Source organism: Protopterus annectens, chromosome 11.part0 (genome assembly GCF_019279795.1).
Source record: "Protopterus annectens isolate FY-2018-M chromosome 11.part0, PAN1.0, whole genome shotgun sequence".
NCBI classification, from domain to species: domain Eukaryota; kingdom Metazoa; phylum Chordata; order Ceratodontiformes; family Protopteridae; genus Protopterus; species Protopterus annectens.
Genome location: NC_056745.1, coordinates 1,182,356,922 through 1,182,381,358, shown reverse-complemented (window position 1 = coordinate 1,182,381,358; position 24,437 = coordinate 1,182,356,922). Strand labels below are relative to the sequence as shown.

Genomic DNA, 24,437 nt, shown 5'->3' with positions numbered 1-24,437 from the left:
TCATGTTACACTTTCATTACATGATTTGCACACAAATACAACAGGGTATTTAACGATTCAAGGGTATTTAACTATAAGATACAGAGTGCAAGACGGTCAGAACTTCCAGACAGTGTTTCTTGAATCTAAATTCACAATTTTAGTAGCTTAAATAGTTGGCACTGTATAAACAACATAATACAACTAAATAGTTATATAGTGAAATATACAGGATTGGACTTGTACCATAACATAAACTTAGAAATCATATCCAGAGCACCGACTTTATTCTACCTTTTATGCAGAGGTGAAACTGACCTGCCTCCCACCACACAATTTCTACCATTACAAAAAAAACACAGACTTCTCTAAAAATGATCTTAAGTTAACCACTACATGATCAGTACACCAAAAGAAATGCAATCACATTACAATCACAAATTCATCTGCCATGGCCAACAATAAAAGGATACACAGTGATTTGGCTGCAATCCTGTTAATACCACTCAAATACCCCCCCCCCCCAAACTTGTAGTTTATTCACTAGTTGTTATACAAGGTGAAATATTTCATGATAAAAAAAATAAATGAGTAGAAAGTGCTCTTGAATACAGATATTTCAAGAACGGGTTATATTGCCCCTCTAGCCTGCCAATATACCAAAACAGCTGATCCCATAACGGGTCCAGGATGTTCTTAAAAATATCTAACCTAGTCCTTGCTTCAAGTAATCTGGTAGCCTATTCATGCATCAGTGCAGACAGAAAACAAATTAGCATACTTCCCATTGTTACAGAATCTTCTACATTGGTTGTCTGATTTTCTATTTGTCAACCACAAAAATTTCCAGAGGTAGTTGTCTCTAAATGTTCTGTATACCTGAATACGGTCTCCTTAAATATCTGCCCCACTATACAAGTTGGCCCACTTTAATCTTATAGTTTCATAGGCGAATACCAAGCTAAGCCTTGCCAATAACCTGAGATCAGACACAAAACTTGTACCTTTTACCAATGAGGCAAACAAACTTTCACATCCATGGATACTATTAGTGTATTCCCACTGACTCTTTCCTGTTTTCTCATACTTGTTTTCCTATAAGGTTTCCATATTATTTCATGTTTAAGTTAATGAACAGGTGCTGACTTTGTGGAAACATGGGTAAAATTCTTGGCTAGGCTTATAAGGGCCTCTGAGCCAATAGCCTACTATCACCCTATGAACAATGAATGATTTCATTTCTGATTTCCTAGACTTTATAAATCTCTTATACAACCATAGTTCTATAATTATTAAATAATTGGGTGATATGATAATTGGGTGATATGATTAGAAAAACTCAAAAGCTGGATCTACCCATATACCCAGGTCCTTAAATGAATCTATAGTTTCAACCACTGTGTGCTATATTAAATACTCATCTTTTAGTGTGCATTTTTGGGAGACCCACATGCTTAGTTTTTGTTTCATTAGCACCTGCTCAAGCCCAGTATCTGATATTGGGAGGGATCCATATGTCTCAAATTTCCAGATTTTTGCAAAACATCCAGATCTTTGCCTCACATCATTGATGTTCCTTATTACAGTTTTCTGGCAACTAACTGAGGACTGAAGTCAAACAAAAGTGGCATATTGATTTTCAGACTTTATATCTTTCAGAAAATGCACATACAACTAAATCTTATTTCTAGCAATTGTCTAAGTTTTAAGAGCAATATTTAAAATCTGCCCCTATTATTTATGCCCCCCCCATTATATTTGGATTTGATGCCTTGCAGTAAGAAGGAAGGAGTCAGTGTCCAGATCTTTGCTTTTATTATCTTTGGCTTGTTGCTCACTTCTGCAGCTGAGGACTGAAGTTGCTACGTAGAGACTTATGTCTTCATTTCAGACTTTATACCCTTCAGAAAATACATGTTAGCACTTAGCCCACATGCTGTTATTCTAGCAACCTTCTAAGTTGATAAGAGCAATATTTAAAATGTGAACCATCCTACCTTATCTGCTGGATATGGGCATGAGAGGAGAGTTGCAGATCATGGGACAGCAGCCTGCAGGGATTTTTGGAGACTTTACTGTGCTCCAAAGTAACTTTGCTAAACAAAGAAGAGGGGAAAAAAATCAGCAATCTGACTTACATGACATGCGGTCACTCACGGAGTAACGGCTTGCTCGCCTCAACAGCTCCAAAATCAAGGGAAGGATTGAACTGTAGCTGTATTTAATGGGAGTTAAAACTGCCCGCCAAATACACCTGCAGCCAATTATAATTGGTGCCATTGCACAAATCACCACTCACCCAAGCAAAGCAGGAAGCAAGCTGAAAAGGGATCAGATTTTTTTTTTTTGTTACCCACTGGTTGGCCGTAGTGTGTGTAGCGTATGCCTGCTGTCGTCCTTGCACCTGCCTGCAACCTCCAATTACAGTTCCATCTCCCAATTACAGTTCCATCTCCCATGTGACTTTCAAAGGGGAAAGAAGTTTGTTAGTTGAAATGGAAAAATGCACCATTTTGCTGGTACATTTTCCAATTTCAACAAAACAAGGAGTGAATTTCTGTTTTTGTTTTAATGAAGTTCTGAACAGCTTCAAAATGGACCGGCACGTGCCCCTGAGCTGATGCCTAAATCCGCCACTGCAACTGCTGTGTCTTCAGTAGTCTCTTGAAACAGTGCAGCCTAGTAGATGACTTGGCTTATGCTTCACATCTGGGAGCGGAGAGATGAAGATGATACATAGCTTATGTCAGTGGAATAGCACCACTCACAACATTACGCTCAGGAGCAGTAACTGCCTAACTTTCAACAGATTTTGATGGCGCATCAGTTCTGAGTTTTTTTTTTCTACAGAGCTGGATACTATTACTAACAGAACAGTGTCCTGCAGTGTTTACTTTCAATGAAAGTTGCTCGATTTTTAGCCCACCTTGAAAAATCTTTTCCTTAAAAAAAAAAAAAAAAAGTACAGTGAACATTGGAATAAATACTGCAACACACCCACTGACAAGACAAAGTGAATATATTTAGGAGGGGATCTGATGGCCGAGGTTACTGACTTTCTTAGGGGATGTTATTTAAGCATAATAAAATCCATAAAGTATACTATAAACACAGAAAGTCTAAAGAAGGCTCTCTGCATGTTTTTTATTTTTGATTTTTAAACATGAACTGCTACCAATAAGGTCTGATTGAATTGATACTGCAAAGGTAGCAGTGCAACTCATTTGAGGTGGCAAAAGAAATTTGAAATGTGTACGCACATTGTTCTCTTTTACAGCTGGGTTGTCTAAGACCACAGATGGAGACTGTAATCCTATTCAACAGAACACATCTGACTGCTAAATAATCTACCAAAAACTCACTATCCTCCAGCAAACACCCTACTCAGATGTAGGAATCCTGACACTGGCAAACTCAGAATATGTGAGCCAGCATTGACTGAGACTAGCTTATACTGGGTGTGATCCATAATACATCTAATATCAGCTCATGACAGCTGTTAAGTGTCAACCATAATGACCGCACTGTGCGGAAATACGTGCAGTCACCAGACAAACTATAATGGGACAAATGTCTAGTGACTTAAAATGACACTAAGGAATGCCTCTACTAGTGCTTGGGATTCCAAGACAAGAAAACAAAGCTGAAAACTAAAATCCACAGATCTCTGGTATGTAAAAGTTATGAAAAGCACATCAAACAGCATACCTACTTGTAACGCCATTCCTTAACAGACTAAGGATAACTGGGCAAAATGACAATTAACACCACATGAGATAATATGGGTATCTACACTAAATGCCAACACTTGGCAAGGAAAATACATTAAACAGATGTAATTTCAAGCAAATGGTGCCATTTTTGCACAGATGTTGATGTGATCCACACATGCATACAAATGTACACACACACTCACACACATTCAGCAAGAAAGTGCTATGAAAATCTGTGTACAGGCCTGATTCAATGCAGAACTCAGCATCAAAACTGCTCTACTACAATTAGTCAAGGAATTGGCTGTAAGCAGGCCTTTACTTTTAAACACTTCAATATATCTAATTCATATTACAAAACTGTAAATGGCATACCCCAAGACCATTTGTCACGACATAGCTGCACTTGAAGGCACACTTGAGAAAATCTCGTGTTAATTTCTGAAGTAATGCTCCTCCAGAACCAAAGCAAATGTTTTCTATACTCCACCTGTGTTTCTTCATCCCCTGTAAAACCTATGAAGAAAAAGACAAGACTGTTAATGAATACAAATGCTGTTGACTAACCTCTCAAACTGCTACACATTTTCATACATGGAACACCATACTAGCAACCTATTCCAAATACTGCCTTCTCAAAGGAATAGCTTAGCCAACTTTCAGCCTTCTTATAAGACTTTCAGAACTACAAGTAGTGCATGCAATATGTGAACGGCAAGTACAGATGGGCTGATCAGTGTTACAAGTTCTCCAAAAATGGGTTTAGATGACACAAACGGCGAAGACAACAATGTGTTGTACAGAATGACACATATAAACAGATGACAGTTACAGACTGAAGACATCAGAATCAGCACAGTGGTGCACCTGTTATACAGATTCAGATGAGCAGTCCACACTTCATAAGCAGGACGTCCGGTCCTGTATGTAATCAACAGCTTATTTTTAAGGGGCGTATTTAACAAACTGCAACTGCAAACCTGTTTATAAAACTATGAATACTCAACCACACTGAAAGTTTTGAAGGCAAGCCTTACCATATACAAAAATATGTATATGTCCAAGTAAAGGAAAGTTTTGCCACCACGGTAGAGGTAAAAAATCCAACTGTTTAAAAACAAACACCAGCATCAGTGCCTACCTGCTTAAATATCCTTGGATTACAGGAAATGGCAGGATCTGAAGAAGGCTTAGATGGCTGAACGTGCTTGCCCAGTTTGTTTTATCAAGATTTATCCTTGTTTTTGAACTGCGCCATTTTATTGTGTTTACTAAACAGCTGATTTTTAAACAGTTGGATATTTTACCTCCACAGTGGTGACTAGACTTTGCTTTACTTGGGACATATACATATGTTTATAAAACTAAATCACAGAAACAGGACTTCTGATGACCTCTGCAAATTTAAACTTACTTTTCCCTTATAGGTCTGCTCACACCTTGCAGTTTCAAGTAAAATGTATCAAAACAATCAAAATTCAAAACATGAAATCTTTCATAATTCCTTTTTTTTTAATCCACACTTTACACATACACCAACAGATATTAATCTATTTGCACTAGCCTTCTCTACAGAAACAGGTACATTTGTGTCCACTGATTAACCTGCAAACAGCAAAACCTCAATGAACACAATAAACCCTTTGAAAAAGTACAGTTTTGTACCTACCATAAATGTAGATGTTCGGGGATCTACATTGCTGCAGTCATGACCTGTGGGTAGTCCGCTGTCCTCGGTCGGCCCGAATACCAAAGGGCTCGGCTGGCGTCGGTCATTGTCGCCTAGAGCTGACGTCAGTACGCAGTAGTACTTAAGCGCATGACCAACGCCATATCCTCAGTCTTTCTTGCCCCAGATGTCAGAAGGCCTAAAAGGAAAAGCCAAAGCAAAAAAATAGGAAATGCCCAACAACCCCCAGTGTGGAAATAATGAATATCTCCAAAAGAAACCCAGCAACCCCAACCTATAGAGGGGAAGGAGGGGGGGAAAATTTGACTGCAGCAATGTAGATCCGCGAACATCTACATTTATGGTAGGTACAAAACTGTACTATGTTCTTCGTCTCACATTGCTGCAGTCATGACCTGTGGGTAGAATCCCAAAGCAAAGGAAAAAGGGAGGCTGGCAAACCACAAAGCATTAGGAGCTGCTAACATGCCCTGTAACACAGCAGTGGCAAACCCAGCTCTGGACTTGGAAAAGAGAGGGAGATGGTAATGCTTAGTGAAAGTGTGTACAGAACTCCAAGTAGCTGCCTCCAAAATATCCTTAGTAGCTACACCCCTCAAAAAAGCAGTAGAAGTGGCAGTAGCCCTAGTAGAATGAGGCCTGATCCCAGCAGCAACATCCTTCCCATGATGAGAATAACAAAAAGCAATACAATGACCAATCCACTTTGAAATAGTCTGCTTTGAAACAGCTTTCCCCTGTGAACTCAAAGCAAAAGAAACAAATAACTGTTGAGTCTGTCTGAACTCCTTAGTTCTGCTCAAGTAGTAACGTAACTGCCTGTGGATATCCAAAGAATGCAAGATTTTCTCCCCTTTATTTTGGGGGTCAGCATAAAAAGTAGGCAAATGAATGGACTGATTCAAGGCCACACTAGAAATCACTTTAGGCATAAAAGTAGGGTTAGTCCGCAAAGAAACTCTATCCTTATGAAATATCAAAAAAGGTTCAACTGCCATGAGAGCCTGCAATTCAGATACCCTCCTAGCAGAAGTAATGGCCAACAAAAAAGCAGTCTTCCAAGACAAAAACTTCAGTTCAGGCGTAGCTGCAGGTTCAAAAGGAGGTAAAGTAAGTTTCTCCAAAACAAAATTGAGATCCCAGGAAGGAGTAGGAGCTCTACGTGGGGGTCTTATATTCTTTGCCCCTCTAAGAAATTGTTTGAACAAAGGATGAGAAAATAAAGGAGGGTCACAATCATAGTGAGCAGAAATGGCTGCAGCATGAACCTTCACAGAAGAGAATGACAAACCCTTGTCCAGTAATTCAGTAAGGTACTGTAGTGCAAAACTCAAATTAGGCACTGAAACATCGAAACCCTTTGCAGTGCTCCAAAGAAGAAATCTCTTCCATTTATCAGCATAAACTTTTCTAGTGCTAGGCCGCCTAGCTTCCAAAATTACATCTAAAACCTGTTGAGGAAGCTGAGACCCCACCGGCTCCATCACAGAATACGCCAGGCTGTCAGATGGAGGGACTGTACCTGAACATTGAGAAAATGATTGTTTGACTGGGACAACAAATGAGGAACCTGTGGCAGAGGCCAAGGAGGCTCCTGGATTAAACTCCTCAGCAGAGGATACCAATGCTGACGTGGCCAATCTGGTGCTATTAGAATCATGCAAGGCTTGTCCCGTCTGACTTTCAAGAGTACCTTGGGGAGAAGAGGCAGAGGAGGAAAAGCATAAACGTGAAGGTTGTTCCAACTGAAAGAAAGAGCATCCACTTTCCAAGCATCTGGGTGGAACATCTTTGTGCAAAATTTTGGAAGTTGAAAATTCAGTGGAGAAGCGAACAGATCTATGTCTGGAGTTCCCCAAGCCACAGTCAATTGTTTGAAAATCTGAGGATCCAGTTTCCACTCGTGGGGATCCACCATTTGTCTGCTCAAAACATCTGCTAGGGAGTTCTGTGCTCCTGGCAGAAACCTTGCTTGAAGATTGATTCGCAAACTCAGAGCAGTCTCCCATAAAATCATTGCTTGTCTGCAAAGAGGGTAGGAATGGGTTCCCCCCTGCTTGTTGATGTACCACATGACTGTTGTGTTGTCTGTTTGGATCAACACCTGTCCTGGCTGAAGTAGGTCCTTGAAGGCCATCAAAGCAAATTGAGCTGCTAACATCTCCTTCATGTTGATATGCAAATGTAGTAGTTTGGGAGGCCACATGTCTTGTATACATTTTCCATTGAGGTGTGCTCCCCAAGCCAAGTCCGAGGCATCCGTCGTTAGGATCTGACTCGCCTCTGGTTGGGTCACAGATAGTCCCCTTGTTTAGGTGACATTCCTGAGCCCACCACAAGAATTCCTTCTGTACGCAAGGTATAATCCGAATGACAGTGTCCAAACCGTGGCAGTGTTGAGCCCACACACTTTTGAGATACCATTGTAGCTTCCTCATATGCAATTTGGCATTGGGAAGTACTAGAATGCAAGATGCCATGAACCCCAAGGCTTGGAGGACTGTCCTTGCAGTCAGTCTGGACATTACTGATAACTGCTGGAAGTAGAGAGGAAGAGTTCTTTGTTTGTCCGGGGTCAGAAATGCCATCTGAGAAGCTGTATTCAGTCTCACACCCAGAAAGCACATGTCCTGAGAGGGCACTAGACTGGACTTTATTTCGTTCACAGAATACCCTAGGCACCTTAAAACTGCCATTACATACTGGAGATGCTGTAGTAATATGTCTTTGTTTTGAGCAAGAATCAGGCAATCGTCCAAATAAGGATAAATTTGTATTCCTCTCTGTCTGAAGAAAGCAATCACAGGAGCCAGAACTTTTGTGAACACCCTGGGCGCAGTAGATAAGCCAAAGGGCAATGCAGACAACTGATAATGTGAAGTACCAGCTCGAAATCTCAGGAATCTCCTGCAGCTGGGCTTGATAGGGATGTGAAGATAGGCCTCTTTGAGATCCAGGGTTACCATCCAGTGATCTTTGCCTATCATAGGCAGAAGTTGTTGTAATGTTAACATCTTGAACTTTGGAATTTCTAGGTAGGTGTTGAGAATGGACAAATCCAGAATTGGCCTCCAAGTGTTTCCTTTCTTTGGCACTAGAAAAAGACGGGAATAAAATCCTAGGCCTACTTCTGAAGGAGGAACCACCTGAATTGCCTCCATCTGCAATAGTAAAGTAATTTGCTCCTGAGCCTCCAGCCTTTGCTGAGGAGGCACATCCGGCATGCCTTTGAAAGGAGGAAAAGTGTGAAAATAAAACTTGTAACCTCGATTTATTATATCCAACACATATTTGTCCTGGGTGACCAAATTCCAGTTTTGTTTGAAAAGTCCCAACTTTCCTCCTAGAGGAGCTGCCAGTAAAGAAGGGTCTGGCAGCGGAAGATACAGGTCATTGGGTCTGCTTACGAAAGGACTGACCCCTGCCCTCACCAGAACTCCAAGTCCTAGGTCTGAAAGAACCCTGAGCGTGAGCCCTGCCTCTACCACGTCTAGACCTGCCCTTAGGCTGATAATCCGAAGAAGGATAAGACCATCCCCTAGCATGCCAATTCCTACTAAACTTAGGGGGCTGCACCTGTAAAAAATCCTTGACCGTCTGCATAGACTTAGCCTTATCTTCCATCTTTTTCAAAACTGATTCCACAGGAGGACCAAAAAGTACTTCAGATTGAAGAGGTGCATCCAAAATTCTAGCCTTTACATGTTCTGACAAATTTTGATCCTTAAGCCAAGCATGCCTACGAATAACAGAACCTGTAGCAGCCACCCTAGAAGAAGCCTGAAGAGCATCAAAACCACACTGCAGAGAATGCTTGCCAACTTGATCTGATGCATGAACCAACTCCTGGAGCTCCTTACACTCTATACCCTCAGATAAAGCATCCAATTTAGATTTCAGTTGGCCTAATAAAAAGTTCTGATACTTCAGCATATGAAACTGGCAATTCAAAGCCCTCATAGCTAACGTAGAGGAGGTGTACACTTTTTTCCCCCACCTATCTAACGCTCTAGAATCTTTATCCAAAGGGACTGGATTCTTAGCCACAGAGGCCCTCTTGTACAAATACTTATGTGCCTCTGGAACTCTGTAATACCTGTCTGGCTTAACAGGGGCCGGGGGCAGAGAATCAGGATTAAGGGAAGATTCAGAAAAAACATCCTGAACAACATCTAAGACTGGAGGAATAGCCAAGGGCCTATGTTGTGGCAGAAACAAAAATTCTCTAAGCCTTTTCCGAGAATCCGAAAAATCTTGACCTTCCCACTTGAAATGCTCCCTCATGGTATGTAAAGTTTCAGAAAAAGGAAAATCTTCTGGAGGAGAAGCAGAAGGACAGGAGTCCTCTGCATCCGAATCAGAATAGGAAGGAAAATCCTGAATTTCTTCAGCTGAGGAATCAGAGTAGTCTGAGGAATGATCCATTCCCTCTAAATCTGCCTCCACCCTAGGCCTCTTCTCTGGGGGAGGCATAGAACCCCTGATCAAAGTAATCAAGTCCTCCGCCATTTTCAACATATGTTTTTTAGGAACAGGGGCTGGAGAGCTAGAAGTATGACCAGGGCCAACAAGACCAGATCTGGCCTTAGAATGGCCTTTAGCCACTGAAGAAGAAGGCCTAATAACCTTTTGTAAGGATGGAACTACAGAAACCTGAGAAGCACCCTCAGCCTGGCCTAACTCCTGAGAGGCCAACGCCTGTAAAAGTAAAGGTTCCCCCTGGGATTCAGCCAAACCCTCGGCAGGATCCACAGATTCAACCGGAGGCTCCGAAGAACCAGCGTCCGCAACAGACGACTCATCCGGTTTAGACCTCAAAGATTTATCCTTACGCTTTTTAGCGGTAGCGGGCGTTGGAGGATCCGACGGCATGTTATAGTTACACCGCTTACCGAAAACAAGCCTGGCACAGTCTAACCTTCGTTTAATGGTGCGCTTATTAAATCTAGCACAAAAGCGACACCCGACTACGTCGTGCTCAGGCCCTAAACAAGGAATACAGAGAGAATGATTATCCCTATGAGGTATCTGTTTCCCACAAGAAAGGCAATTAACTTTTTCTGACATCCGGATAACTGAGGCAATAAGTGTCAAAAATTTCCCCAACGGGGTACTTAGCCCAACTTGGTCTTCGGTCTGAAACTCGGTAAATGAAAATTTCAGAACGCCGAACGGCACTTGCAAACGCTGCTTCTGCTTCGGACCACGCGGCAAGAAAGACTGAGGATATGGCGTTGGTCATGCGCTTAAGTACTACTGTGCACTAACGTCAGCTCTAGGCGACAATGACTGACGCCAGCCGAGCCCTTTGGTATTCGGGCCGACCGAGGACAGCGGACTACCCACAGGTCATGACTGCAGCAATGTGAGACGAAGAACATCAAATCTTACAATCATGTGACCAGATATAATAGATGCTTGGAACAGATTTTTGCCAGTTGACTGTTCAGAGAATAGGCAGAGGTCTGCATGAGGAACTCTCCATGAAGGGATCAAATCTTATAAAAACCCCTGATTTAGTTTCCATTCATAAGGGTTTGCCCTAGTCCTGCTCAGCTTGTCTGCCACACAATGTTGTTCTGACAGAATGTAGACTGCCTGTAGAGTGAGATGTGCTGTGAAGCTACAGTTAAAAGTGGGAATGATCTCGTTCTCCCTGCTTGTCGATGTTCCAAACAACTGTGGTATTGTCAGTAACAACTTGAAGAGGTCCTGAGGACCAAAGATAATTCAGAGAGTTGAGTGTCTTGATTATGGCAAGCATCTATCTGATGTTTATGTGTCTGCATTTGTTTTTGGTGCCCTACACACCCTGCACTTTTATCACTTCTGAAATTGCTCCCCAAGCAAAATCTGAGGTGAATGATTGCTTTGGAACAGAGAGGAAGAAGGGATACCTGAATTTAAGGATATCTGATGTCTCTACCAAATGATTCTCTTCTACCAAACCCCAACACTGGGGTTTGAACAGACAAATGGTGTTGGTGGTGGTACCAGAGAGACTCCACATACTGCTGTATATTTCTAATGTAGAGTCTTGCCAGGGGTACCATGAGAATCAAAGAAGTCATGAGATCCAAAATTCCTAGACAAATCCCAAGTTTGTACAGAAAACCTTAGAAATAGATCTAAATATAGATCTTTTTTCCAGTGTAAAAAAGCTCTTTGAAATTAGGTGTCTAACTGACATTCCAGGAGCACAATCCAGTGTGAAAGCGTCAATAAAGACTTTTGAAAGTTCTCTTGGAAACCCAGCTTGTGTAGGAGGCTTACCCAAGACACAGAGATAGCTGACACTTTGAAAAAGACTCTGCAAGTGTAAGCAAGTCATCTGAATATGAAAAAATGCAGATACCCTGTAGCCTGCAATGAAATGCATGGAACTATATAGTTTTGTGAACACACCTGGTACAGTGGATATTCCAAGGGGTAAGGCAGAGAACTGATAATGCGATGCAGACACAGAAAATCTTAAGAAATGTCTGAAGTCTGGATGAATAAGGATGTGATAAGCCTCTTAAGTCTAGTGCTACCAGAAAACACGAAAGAAGAAGAGGTAGCAGGTTGTGAAGTGGCATCATTTTGAATCTAGGAACAGTCACAAACAGGTTTAGGAAAGAAAGATACAGAACTGGTCTCCAAGCATTTTTTTCTTTTGGCACCAAGGACATTCTTGAATAAAAACCTTTCCTCACCTGGGAAAAAGGAACTGGTTCTATCACTCCAATGGACAGCATGTGATGAAGAACCTGCAGAAACAAGAGTCTGATCCGGAGGATGAGGAATGACCGTCTGGACAGGAGGAATTTCCTCCCACTGCCATCTGTAACCTTGACGAATTATCTTCAGAATGTGTGTGTCTGAAACTGTTGAGAAAAATGATGATTCAGACTTTCAGGAGGAAAAAGGGGCCAAGGTAGGAGGAAGCTACAAGGTCTCTCCAACAGTTCAGACTTGCTGGACCGTCCTTGGTTTTAGCAGATTCGAGTCTGCTTTTGGAAATCCTTACCATTTTTTCTTAAACATCTGTTTACTTGTATTTTGTTGAGACTGTTCATTCTGTTTTTTTTTTTTTTTTTTTTTTTTTGTCAAACTGGATGAGAAGTTACAGAATCTTTTAGAAAATTTGGCAAATTGGGGCTGAAAATTCTTAGAGATTCCATAGATCTGCTTTCCCCTTTCTTCATACTTTTCACTTGTGCAGCAGAGGGGCCAAAAACTGAACCTCTCTAAAGGGAAAGTAACAAATTTTATTTTAACATCATATGGGAGGTTCTGAGAATGCGGCCATGCAAACATCATCAAAACAGTAACATTGGACGTAGCAGCAAAGGGACGTTCGGTAACACACACACACACACACACACACACACACACACACACACACACACACACACACACACACACACACACACACACACACACACACACACACCCTCTGTAAACAATGAGTGACTTGTGCAATGGACGAAATTTAATTATTTAAAGCATATTTTTCCTCAGAATAAAAAAAAAATGCAGATAAAACATTCCTCATACATTCACAGTCAGAGCAAACTAACATACTGAGCCTGACAATTCAAAATTCTGAAAATCGAAGCTGTAGAAGTATACACTTTTCCATACTTAATTTACCCATCATTATCAGAATTGGATTGGAATTAACTGTACAGAAGCAGTGGGATTGACTAAAGCTATAGCTGCTGAGTCAGGTTTGGGAATAGTGTATAAGAACTTTAAAGGCTGAGGAACCTTTTTACATCCTATCTGCCTTTTTAGGGGCTAACTATCACTAACATACACACCCACTAAAGCAGATGGAACAGGTGGAATGGTTGTAGGTTCTGGAAATTCCTTCTGTAACAACTTGTAGTACTTTATGAGGGACTGAGAAACTTCAGTGTTCTCCCACCAAAATCACTGGCACATTCTAGCAATAATGTCAAAGAAAGTGATACCCACACAAGGAGAATCAGAAACTAAGCTCTCCTCTGAATCTGATTCAGAAATATGAGGAGAAAACTTTGCATCAGTCCCTTCACATTCTTTTTTAGATTCAGAATACTGAATCTCTTCAGGAAAAGAGGAATCCCTCTTTCTTTTACCAGAACTACTTTACACCCTGAGCCAGACCCTCTAAACTACACATGTCTAAGCAAATTTGAGAAAGAGTAGACCTACTTCATTTTCTGTTTATTTTTGACAGGAAAATGGGGGCAACCATGTTATTAATGGCACTGACAAGATTGGCTCTTCCTTGCCCAGTGAGGGGACCCCAACAATTGCTGAGGACATGGCTAACCCCCAGTCCACAGTGGCTATAGGTGCTACACCAGAGGGATATGGGGTAAAAGATGAGTGGTCTGAGGTACAATGAATGCACACAGGAGAGTCATCTACCTGTGGCTGAAGTATACTGGGAGCCTGCTGTGGCAGAAAAGGCTGCTTGCATAACTTTTTCTTTTTGTGGCTGGATGAAGGACCGATTGTGGTACCTTTAGACCGTTCCATGGTCAAACCGAACATGGTGTCAGTTTCCTGGGGCTGACAAGCAGCAAATGATGGTAAAAACTACAAGTCTTTAAAAGTCCTTCTTTATTTTTTTATTTATTTTTTTTTAACAGAAAAAACAGAATACAAAAAGCACTTTAAAACCCTTTGTCAGCCCCCAAAATTAAAACGAAACAGTTTCTCCATAGCAAAAAATGTTTTTCAGTTACTTTACACGACGTTTAAACTAACAGGATAAAAAAGAGCGTTCCCATTTAAAAGTACAACACAGTCAAACTTTTAGCTTTAAAATAACTTTCCTGAAGAGGAAAATGATAAAACACAAACAATACTTACAAAAGGGAAGGTTTTTCCTCCAAAGGAGACTCATCTGCTCAGCAAAGGAACAGAACCAAGCTGACCACTGATCCCTGAAAGGCTTAGAGGCGTGAACTCTTCAGTAGCAGTAAAGCTCTGAAGGTTTTGGTGATTAAACTTGTCTTTTGGTCAGCTCAGCTTGAGCTGCCTGACAGTTTGGGTGTGTGGAATGTGTCCAGAAACTTTGGAAGCTGCCCAGCTGTTATATTCTTGGCAGGACATAATCAGTATATAGTTAAAGTTACTGCAGCAGTGATCAATATGACTAACATCCATTGGTTCAGCATATCAGAAAAAAATGATCACTCAAAATGCCTTAGATATTTTCAATTCCCTAGTAAAACCTATCATACATAAAAATTTTCCTGAGTACTACTTAACATATTCACAGAAAAAGCTGCCAGTGCCACTGATAAACACAGATCTCAGTGCTCTTTTTAAGCTAAGGGGCAAAACTGGGAATAACTGTAAAGAGTCTGACCCCGACGTCTGATCTCTAGATTTTTAAGACCCTACCACAAACCTCAAAGCTACAAATGAAGAAAGCCACATCAAGTGACCTCTACACAAAACAGGAAGTCATGGCTTTGCAAACAAAGTATTCTGGCAGACCATCAGTAAGCTAGCACATTTGGATAACTCCACAGAAAAGATTCTAAACCTACAGACAATCCTCTGTTGGAAAACTTTAAAAAAGTTTATAATTACATTGCTAACACCCTCTTCCACAATCCTATCATATCAGCTATCCCAGACAACAACCTATTTGAAAACTAAGGCATACATTTTACTTTCAAGCAACTATGCCCAAAAGAGTTAGACAAATACTCAAATACCTTGAAAGAAAACACAACCCTAATCCTAATGCACTGCATCCTATTTCCTTTAGACTGACGCATTTATACCAAATAAACACTTAATCCAAACCTATAATCTCTTAACTACAAGTGTCAGTCAGGGTTCAGTGCTGCAGCCTCTGCTCTTTTCTATATTCATAAACACAAATTCAGTAGCCCCACCCAATGCCATCACTGCATGCAGGCAACATAATGCTTGATAGATATTACTCTTTCTCCTTTGCCACAGAAAAGCAGTTAAAGACAGATTGCACAAGCATCTGTAGCCAGTAAACAGATTAATGCAAAAAAACAAAAAAACAAAAAAAAAAAAAACTGCCAGTATGTTTTTTTTTGGCACTAACCAGAAGCTTAACCTTTTAAATATAACTGCCTGTGGCAAAAACAAACTAAATTATGTTAAGTATCTATGCTTGTTACTTGACTCAGCTCTAACGTTTACACCACACAGAATATATTACAATCTCTAACCATCTTAAAGTCCATTATCTCCAACCACTTCATACTGAAATTCAGAAAACCATACTATTAAAGTCCTCATCTCCAGACAACTACCAATAAATGCATTAAATTCCAGCACTAATATGCAATCCCTAAAAGCAAGCATAAACAAAATATGTCGGCTCATACACCTCTTCCGAACATAATAGCACCACTGAAACAACCTCAACAGGTAGCCTGGATTTGCAGTCATTGCTCAAGTCTCTCTACCTTTATTATTTACCTTTAAACTGCTGTACAGTTGTTACTGCTCCTTCTAGAAAGCTTTTCATCAAATCCTCTTTACCACCTCAGAGATGGTGCTAACACACACACACACTATAAAGGCCTCAATTTGTTCAGGCTACAAGGGGTAAAAGCTTTTATAAATCAATAGCCTGTGAATCTGAACCACCTTTTACAATAAAGAAAGAAGTGATTATTCAATTTTCAAGTACAAACTTGTAATGCACTTCAAGCACGCATATAGTAGCACCTGTCTCTCTGACAATGGATATACAAACATCCCCAAACATTTAACTTCCATAGTACACTTCCACGATTCCTTCTATAGTAACTTTTCCAAACTAAAAGCTACCTAAACAATGCAATTTTCAGCATTTGCATATTATGTATCTTAGTTCTGCACATTTCCTAACAGTCCTAACTATAAATCGTGCACGCTTTTTCTAAGCAGTGTATTAACAGATATTAGTAATCAATGTCTAGGTCTATCAAATTAATATATGGAATGTGTTCCTCCAGTAGTGGTCAGTGGTACTAATTCTGAAGCAAAACTGTGCTTAAGTTAAAAAATATTCAGTTTCCAAAGTACCTAAAATCAGTGCAATTTCAATCGGGCACTTTTTCTGTCCCTTTTTTGTTCAACATTTAGCAAAGTACGCATGTCAAGATTACAGAACTCAACTGAAATGGTTCGAGCAAATTTCTGGAAGTGCAAACTAATATTTCAACTAAAAACTAAAAACTACAAGACGGTATCAATGGTATAATTTTGCTTGATTATGACATTCCAGCACAGGAAAGCTTTAAACAGCATTTTTAGAGGAAAGGTTTTCTAAAACCAATTTTGTTAAAGGACAGTTTCATCTTAATGTCAGTATTTTTCCTCATGATATGCTGCTGTTCCCTCATTTTAATTCAACCTAGTGAATGCCACATAAAAAAATAGTTTGTTTACATTTCCATTTGCTGCATGCACCCAAGTTTACTCTCTCACTCACTCTCTGCACACTATTCTGCCTTTCTGTGAAACCTTTTTGGCAGTTTTCAAAGCATTGTTTATATCACATAAGCACTCAGTTGAGGGACCAAGTCAGAAGAAGGGTAGCTGCATCTTAGCCATTTACAGCATTAATACCACAAATTAATTAACTCAATGATTCCAGATTTTAAAAATAAATATGTAATGGAAGCATGTTTAGGAATTTGATAACAGGAAGACTTCCTGGAAAGAGTACCAAGTTAATATGTGCAGTGTGAGCTATGACTCAGGAATGGTCAGCTTCAGACATCAGGCTGGAGTTATGGAGCAGCCACACCTGGAAACACAATTCTGAGGTTAAACAGAAGCAACACAATTAACCAATGCTTTAAGCCCAAATTTTTGTATACTTAAAAGCTGTTTAGGCAAGAAGGGCACTCTGGCACATACATGAGGATGTAGTAGTGACTGCTGCTCTCCCCACCCCTTTCAAGTTCCAAAAAATGAAAATGGTAATAGGAATCTACACGACACTTGATCTTAGCCAAAAGGCTAGCCACTAACTCCAAAAAAAGAACGGATTTACAAGTATACTCACTCGGACTTGAACAGATGATTAATGACAGTTAGAACAGGGTACACAGAAACAATCCAAGGGTACTAAGCTCTCCGAAGCAATGGGAGGAGTCAATCTGTTGGCCTTCATAAAGCAGGAGATGTGCATGCTTTTAGGTGTAGAAAAGGCTCTTATAATCTAGATAGCCCACACAGTTATACCCAGTAATCCCAACAGCACATTTCCAAGTGCCTACACTTTAATGATCAAAAGAGTGGATATTAACAAAAGCAAATAAACTCACCACAAATTGTAAGTTGCAAGGCACCCTGTTTAGATCGTCCCCAACTGCAATGCTGCTCTTTGTTTTAACATGAAGCACTGGTGCCATTCCTAGGCTGAAGCCATGAACTGGGTTATGTTGCTTCTCTCAAGATATCCAGCAACACTACAGTGGATAAAGGGGACTTGATCCTTCTCATTATTATTCAACCAACACAGAGGATTTCCTAAAGGAATGGGAGGCTGTGCAGAGAAATGATCACATGCAAGCACAGCAAAAGTTTCAGGACTGATTTATTTGGATAACAAGAGGAGAAACAAACTTATAATTGGATCCTCATCCAATTTACACGTGACAGAAAATGCAAGGCTACTGAATTATTACTTTCCAAATCTAATGGGGAAGGGAGGTGAAGCAGAAACTTTTTACAACCCCTACAGTTAGCTCTACGAATGGATATGATATACTACCCGACAATTCATATTTTTGCTATAAAAGAAACTAAAATGGATTGTTTTTTTTTTTTTTTTGTGTTGACATAATTGCAGAATTCATACATGAGCTAGAAAGAAGTTGGGTGACATTTTCAGAGTTTCACGAGCCCTTAAAGTGACAGTAGCAAAATGAAACTGGATTTCAGGACATATTCCACATAGTACTGAACTGTGTACAGCTTCATTTACTGGCACATTCAGAATGGTCTACAGGGTCTAGACTGGAGGAGGTTATAGATAACTTAAAACACTGTGTTTTTTTTATTTTTTTATTGTGGTCATTTTTTTTATGTCCATAGATAATTAATGTAATATACAAATTGTACAAAATAATTAAAATTAAACATGACATGCCATTGTTGTTACTGACTGATATGGCAATTTTACAAAGATGGACTCAAAAACCACATATAATATTATGCATACTCTCTGTTTTTCCTGTGATTCTTATTCACAGTGCCACATGCTCTACAGCCTAAGCCCTAAGACATGGCTGCATTATTTTCAGGTAAAACTTGATTTCAGCTGTACGTGTCATGCGTGTTCGACCTATCTATAATCATCATAACTAGCCCAAAATTTTTTCAGTTATTCTTATTTTATGGAATGACCAATGAGCTTGCATGAAATATGCTTTTCTACTATAGTCACATACTAAAGTCCTCCAGTTTTAAGGGTCATTATCCTGTTCTGCTCTGATTGCATAATCTACAATTAGACTTACCATTGATATTGCCTGCTGCTAATGTGGTGATAGAGCAGCAAACGTCCATTAGTTTGAAAGTATTTCTACTCTTTCTCTTAGTCTCATTATAGTATTATTCAAATATATGACAGCCTGATTTTCAAACATTCTTTCCTTAAATGTTAATATTTTCAAAGTTAAATATTGTTAACTGACATTATTAGTTTGTTGTACAAAGATTATATACATGGCTGCATACAAATGCTGTTTTGTTTGGAAATGGGGAGGACAGATTAGGGCAAAAATCTTTATCCATGGTAAGATGGGAACGAGGGTCATGCAGGAGAAGGGTGTTTAAATTCCATTGTTAATGGGCTTGTTATGTGATATGGACAGATGATTGTTCTGCTGGTAACGAGCCATGTTATTCTGTTTGGCCTACACAAACACAAGCAGGCAATCTGATAGTTTCTAGATGGTTCTTTTAAATTTTCTAGCACATACCAACTACATAATATATGGAAGTGTGTTCAACTCATTATTGGAAATCATCAAAATCAGGCAGCACATTACAAATGACAAACTTACTTTCTTCTCTTAAGATTCTAGTCTTAAAATGTTGAAACATATCTTCAAAACTAAAAAATCAAAGCAATTTTAAACTTTTTAACTTGTGAAGAGGCAAAAGCAGTACTCCAAGAAAGTAAACTAAAGTCTGATTGTGTCAACTAGTTAGAAAATACTGGAGGGGAGGGGCAGAATGTAGCTGTGTAAATGGGAAGGGAGGACAATAACAATTTTACTTCCCATTTCATAAATTTCTGAATTGGCACTATGTGGAGTTTGCCAAAATGATTTATTTACCTAAAATAACAGATAGTGATTACTTATAAAGTCCAACCAAATGGTGTTGAAGTGCTGAAGTATAACCAGTAAGAAGTAGTAGCACGTTGCGAGTCCACAGATAGGATTTATTAATACAAAAATACACAAATAGTTAAGCGCTTTCATCAAACAGTATGACTTCATCAGAACCTGGTTCTGAACTAGATTCATGGTCTGAGCTCAGAGTACAAACATTTTCAGAACAAGACTCGGTGGATTAAGACGAAAGGAAACAGAAAAGGCTGGCACTTTTCTAAAGTTATCTACTTCAGCTTTCATCTTATGAGAAAATAAGGATACTACTACTTGGAAGTTCCTTCATTCAAATCTTGCTGCTTCACTGGGATGGTGGTGCGTGAAAGAGAAGCATTTGAGGGCGATCCAGGAAGTTGTTACCTTTCATTGCTCCTACTGTGAACAGTATCTGAAGCTACTGTTCCTGAGTATCTAAATTATATTACTGAGTGTATTTCTGGTTTCTCAGGGAATAAAGTTTTGAGATTTAGGTTGTCTCGCTCAACTGGTGTACAAGGAAATAGTAATGGAGTCCATCTGGTGTAGAAGATTTTATTACGATGCTAAAGGGACTTCAGGATTCTAGAGCTTTACCAAATAATTTAGTGAATGCATTTTTCAGCCGAAATACTGAGCCACCCCTCTTTTCTCACCCCCTGCTGAAACAATTCCTCAGACGGGCCAAAAATGTAAGACCATCCAGGGGAGCCCCTGCTCCAGCCTGGGACCTTAAATTTTGTATTGGAAAAGGTCACTCTTCTTACTAAATTGGTACACCTTGTTTGCTGTAGCATAGACTAGATCCAGGCCTGCTGAATCTAGTTTTGTTTGTATAACTTGAGCACTAAAACAGGCATTTTTAAAGTATTCAATTGTATTTATTACTGCTTGGTAGTAACTTGATTAAAGTGTAGCTATCATTGAAAGTCTTTTGGATTAAGCACTTGGGCTCCGACCAGTTGTTTTACATTAGGAAGGTTTGTGGCCTGCACTGTGGTGGCAGGACAGGTAGCTTACATCCTTCTAAGTCGGGAACTGCTGATTGAGGGCTCAGTGTCTGTTATTCTAAAAGTGTATTAGTTCTGGTTTAAGCACTTGGGCTTCAGGCCAGTTATTTTACATTAAGAAGGTTCGTGGTCTGCACTCTTGTGGGAGGACAGGCTGGACTCTGCCCTTCTGAGCTGGGAATTTCTGGTTAGAGGCTTATAGTGCCTGCATATTTGAACTGTTTCTTACTAAATTGGTACACCTTGTTTGCTGTAGCATAGACTAGATCCAGGCCTGCTGACTCTAGCTTTGTTTGTATGCTTGTTTGCTTGTTATTTCCCTGAAACGCTAATTCCACCTAAAACGCGGTACCTAAAACTACTTCTGTGGATCCCTAGTGACATCTGCATTGCTTACTGTACTTATTTCCTTGTTTCACTTGAAAGGAAGTTACTGTTTGTCATTTTTGCATTTAAGTTACCTGGCACTTGCTCACTAAAGCAATTATATAAGTCAGCATTAAAAAATTAAAAGCACTACACCCTCACAAACTTCCCTTGAGTACCTTGTTTCTCATTGGCCCTTTTTTTTCAGTTATAAAGGAATTCCCAATACTATTCTAGCATGTCCAAAGGTCAGTTGTCAATCTCCTCTCTGGTCCAGCTGGTGAATCTGGGAATCTTGAGGCAATGTTACAACTGTCTCATGTACACAGACAACCCTCTCCTCCTCCCAACAAATTCCAACACATGTGAGAGATGCAACCATATAGCCAAAGTGGAGGCTAAGCTCTCTCAACTCAGTACTGGCGAAACCTGTCAGGAGGAGAAGGAAACCATACTCACTACAATTCCAGTCTCACATAGACCTACCATGACAGCAAACCAAACACATAAACACACAAAAACATACTCGGAGGCTCTAAATAAAAATCTGCCTAAGCAGCAGAGACCTCCAAAGCAGAAACCCAAGCAACCGCTACCCCAAAACAAAACACGTGCAACACATAGCTCACAAAGCCAGTGTGCCGAACAGTCACAGCCCTTAAGGCTAAACAACACACCTGATACACTTGTAATAGGTGACTCTATCGTCAGGCACACTGACGTCCCGCTCACCAGGCTGAACAAGGAGAAGGTCACGGTGAGCTGCTTGTCGGGCACTAGGATCCGCCACATAACACAAGCACTCAGGTCACTCCAAGGCAAGTACAAATATGACTCAGTCATTGTCCATGCTGGTGTGAATGACCTGAGATGTACCTCCCTGGACTACATGAAAAGAGACATAGAGGAGCTCTCTGAGCATGTGGCCCAGGCCAGTATAACCCTGACCTTGAGTAGCATCTTACCCTCACCAAGAATGATGCCACAATATGAAGACAAGATGATCAATTTCAACAATTGGCTTAAGTATTGGTGTCATTCAAAGGGGATACAATGCCTGTCAGCCTGGGATGACATGCTCGACAGGCCATGATGCTTCGCTAGGGATGGCTTGCACCTGTCACCCCTGGGCTTTCGGATATTGGCAAAGGCTCTTGCTACCCCCATAGTGCCTTTTTTAGGCAAGGCTCAAAAGACAAACCCACCTCCATAGGTATCACAAGGGATAAGAAACTAAGAGTAATGCTACTCAACGCCAGAAGTCTAAACCTCAAGATGCATGCACTCGAAACTCTCCTTAGCATGGAGAACATCGATATCTGTGCAGTAACAGAAACCTGGTTCAAGGCTCCCGAGAGCACCCCAGCACTACCAGGTTATACCTCATACCATGCTTTTCGGCCCCAAAACTTGGACTGAACCAGAAAAGGAGGGGGAGTATCAATATTCGTCAAAGATACCCACACCTCCAGGTTGGTGGCACAGCACGAAGCATCAGAGACTATCCATGTGCAACTAACAGTGGGTAAAACTGCCTTCTAGTTTATAGCCTATTACAGACCACCCTCCCAAACCCAGGAACCCCACTCGGCCTTCCTGAGAACACTGGAAAATATGAAGGTCTCTCCAAACACCATTATATTGGGCAACTTCAACTACCCAAACATAGACTGGGAGCATTACTCTAGCTCCAACACCCTAGATCAAAGGTTCCTACAATTTATAAACTCAAATGCTATGGAACAACTTGTTACCACTCCCACAAGAGGGGAAAACATACTGGACCTGATCATCACCAACATGGGGACTCTATGCTCCAGACCAGAAGTGTATCCCTCACTGGTAAGATCAGACCATAAACTAATCTCACTAGATATTCACATCCCGACCCCACCCCCTGCCTAGAAAACCACAGTGAAAAACTTCTCTAAAGCAAATTTCATACTCCTCAAAACCGAGGTGGAATCCTTCAAAGCCCCCAGGCCTGTGGAAAATACGGCCCAGACCGCAGAATCCTTTATAAACGCATTCTATGAACACCTTCAGGAATGCATGGATCATGCAATCCCAAATAAAACCAAGACCCAATCCTCCAAAGGCAGGCGTCCTGTCTGGTGGACCCCAGCCATAAACAAACTATACAATAGAAGGAGGAAGCTACTACATGAGCAAAATCCCAAAAAGGGAAGGCATCTCTGATCAGTGTTAGCAAAAAACTATGGGCACTCATAAAATCGTCTAAGGCCAGCTTCGAGAGAAAAATTGCACAGGACACTAAGGATAATCACAAGGCTTTCTTTAGTTATGTTAGGAACCTGGGTGGGAATTCCCAGACATGCTCAGAATTAGTCCAAAATGACAAAAAATACACCGAACCCACAGACATTGCCAACATCCTAGCTGACAGGTTCAGCGCAAACTTCTCCCCTCCCACCAAAGGGCAAATATCTATCCCAGCAGAGTGCTGCCCCCCTGACATCTCAGATGCTCAGGTAAGAGCCACCTTCTCCAAAGCAAAAAACACAGGATCAATGGGACCAGATGGTGTCCCGGGCTGCGTCCTGCATGAACTCCAAGAAGAGCTAAACCCAAACATAAAAATACTGTTCAATCTCAGCCTTACCACAGGATATATACCCAAAGAGTGGCGTACAGCAACAGTGGTCCCTCTCCACAAAGGTGGTGCCTCAACGGATCCTGGAAACTATCGCCCCATAAGCCTGACTAGCTTGGTCTGCAAAGCTATGGAAAGGATCATCATGGACCTCATAAAAAAGATATTGGGGACCTACAGACACTGGATCCTACCCAGTTCGGCTTTGTTAAGGGCAGATCCTGCCTCTTAAACCTGGTCGATTTCTTTGAAACAGTCACCAAGGCCATTGATGAGGGGAAGGTGGTCCACACAGCCTACCTGGACCTCGCAAAAGCCTTCGATACAATACCCCACTCGGGCATTATAGATAAGCTCACCAGCTTAAATATAAACCCCTATGTCACTAGATGGGTTGCAAACTGGCTCAAGGACAGAACCTATATGGTTAGAATTGCTGGAGCCATGTCAGACTCCAAACCAGTTACAAGTGGCGTCCCACAAGGCTCAGTCCTGGGACCTCTCCTGTTCGGTATATATTTCTCAGAGGTACAGGCCAACATGGAAGGACTGTGGCTGACCAAGTTCGCAGATGACTGCAAACTGGGCACTATAATCGACTCTCCAGCCGACACAAGCATCCTCCAAAAGGGCCTCATAGAAACAGACAACTGGTGCCTGAGCCATGGCCTCAAGCTAAACGCCAAAAAGTGTATAGTCATCCCCTTTGGCAAAAACAAA

The 24,437-nt window shown here is 40.8% G+C and overlaps 1 protein-coding gene across 1 annotated transcript in view; it reads right to left on the bottom strand.

The window, feature by feature from the left end:
• NAMPT (nicotinamide phosphoribosyltransferase) overlaps positions 1 to 24,437 on the bottom strand; it is a gene marked incomplete in the record, with an annotated part of 586,193 nt that overhangs the window by 58,924 nt on the left and 502,832 nt on the right. Inside the window, 1 exon segment of the mRNA XM_044088535.1 lies at positions 4,068 to 4,208. Coding sequence (XP_043944470.1) covers positions 4,068 to 4,208 — 141 coding nt within the window.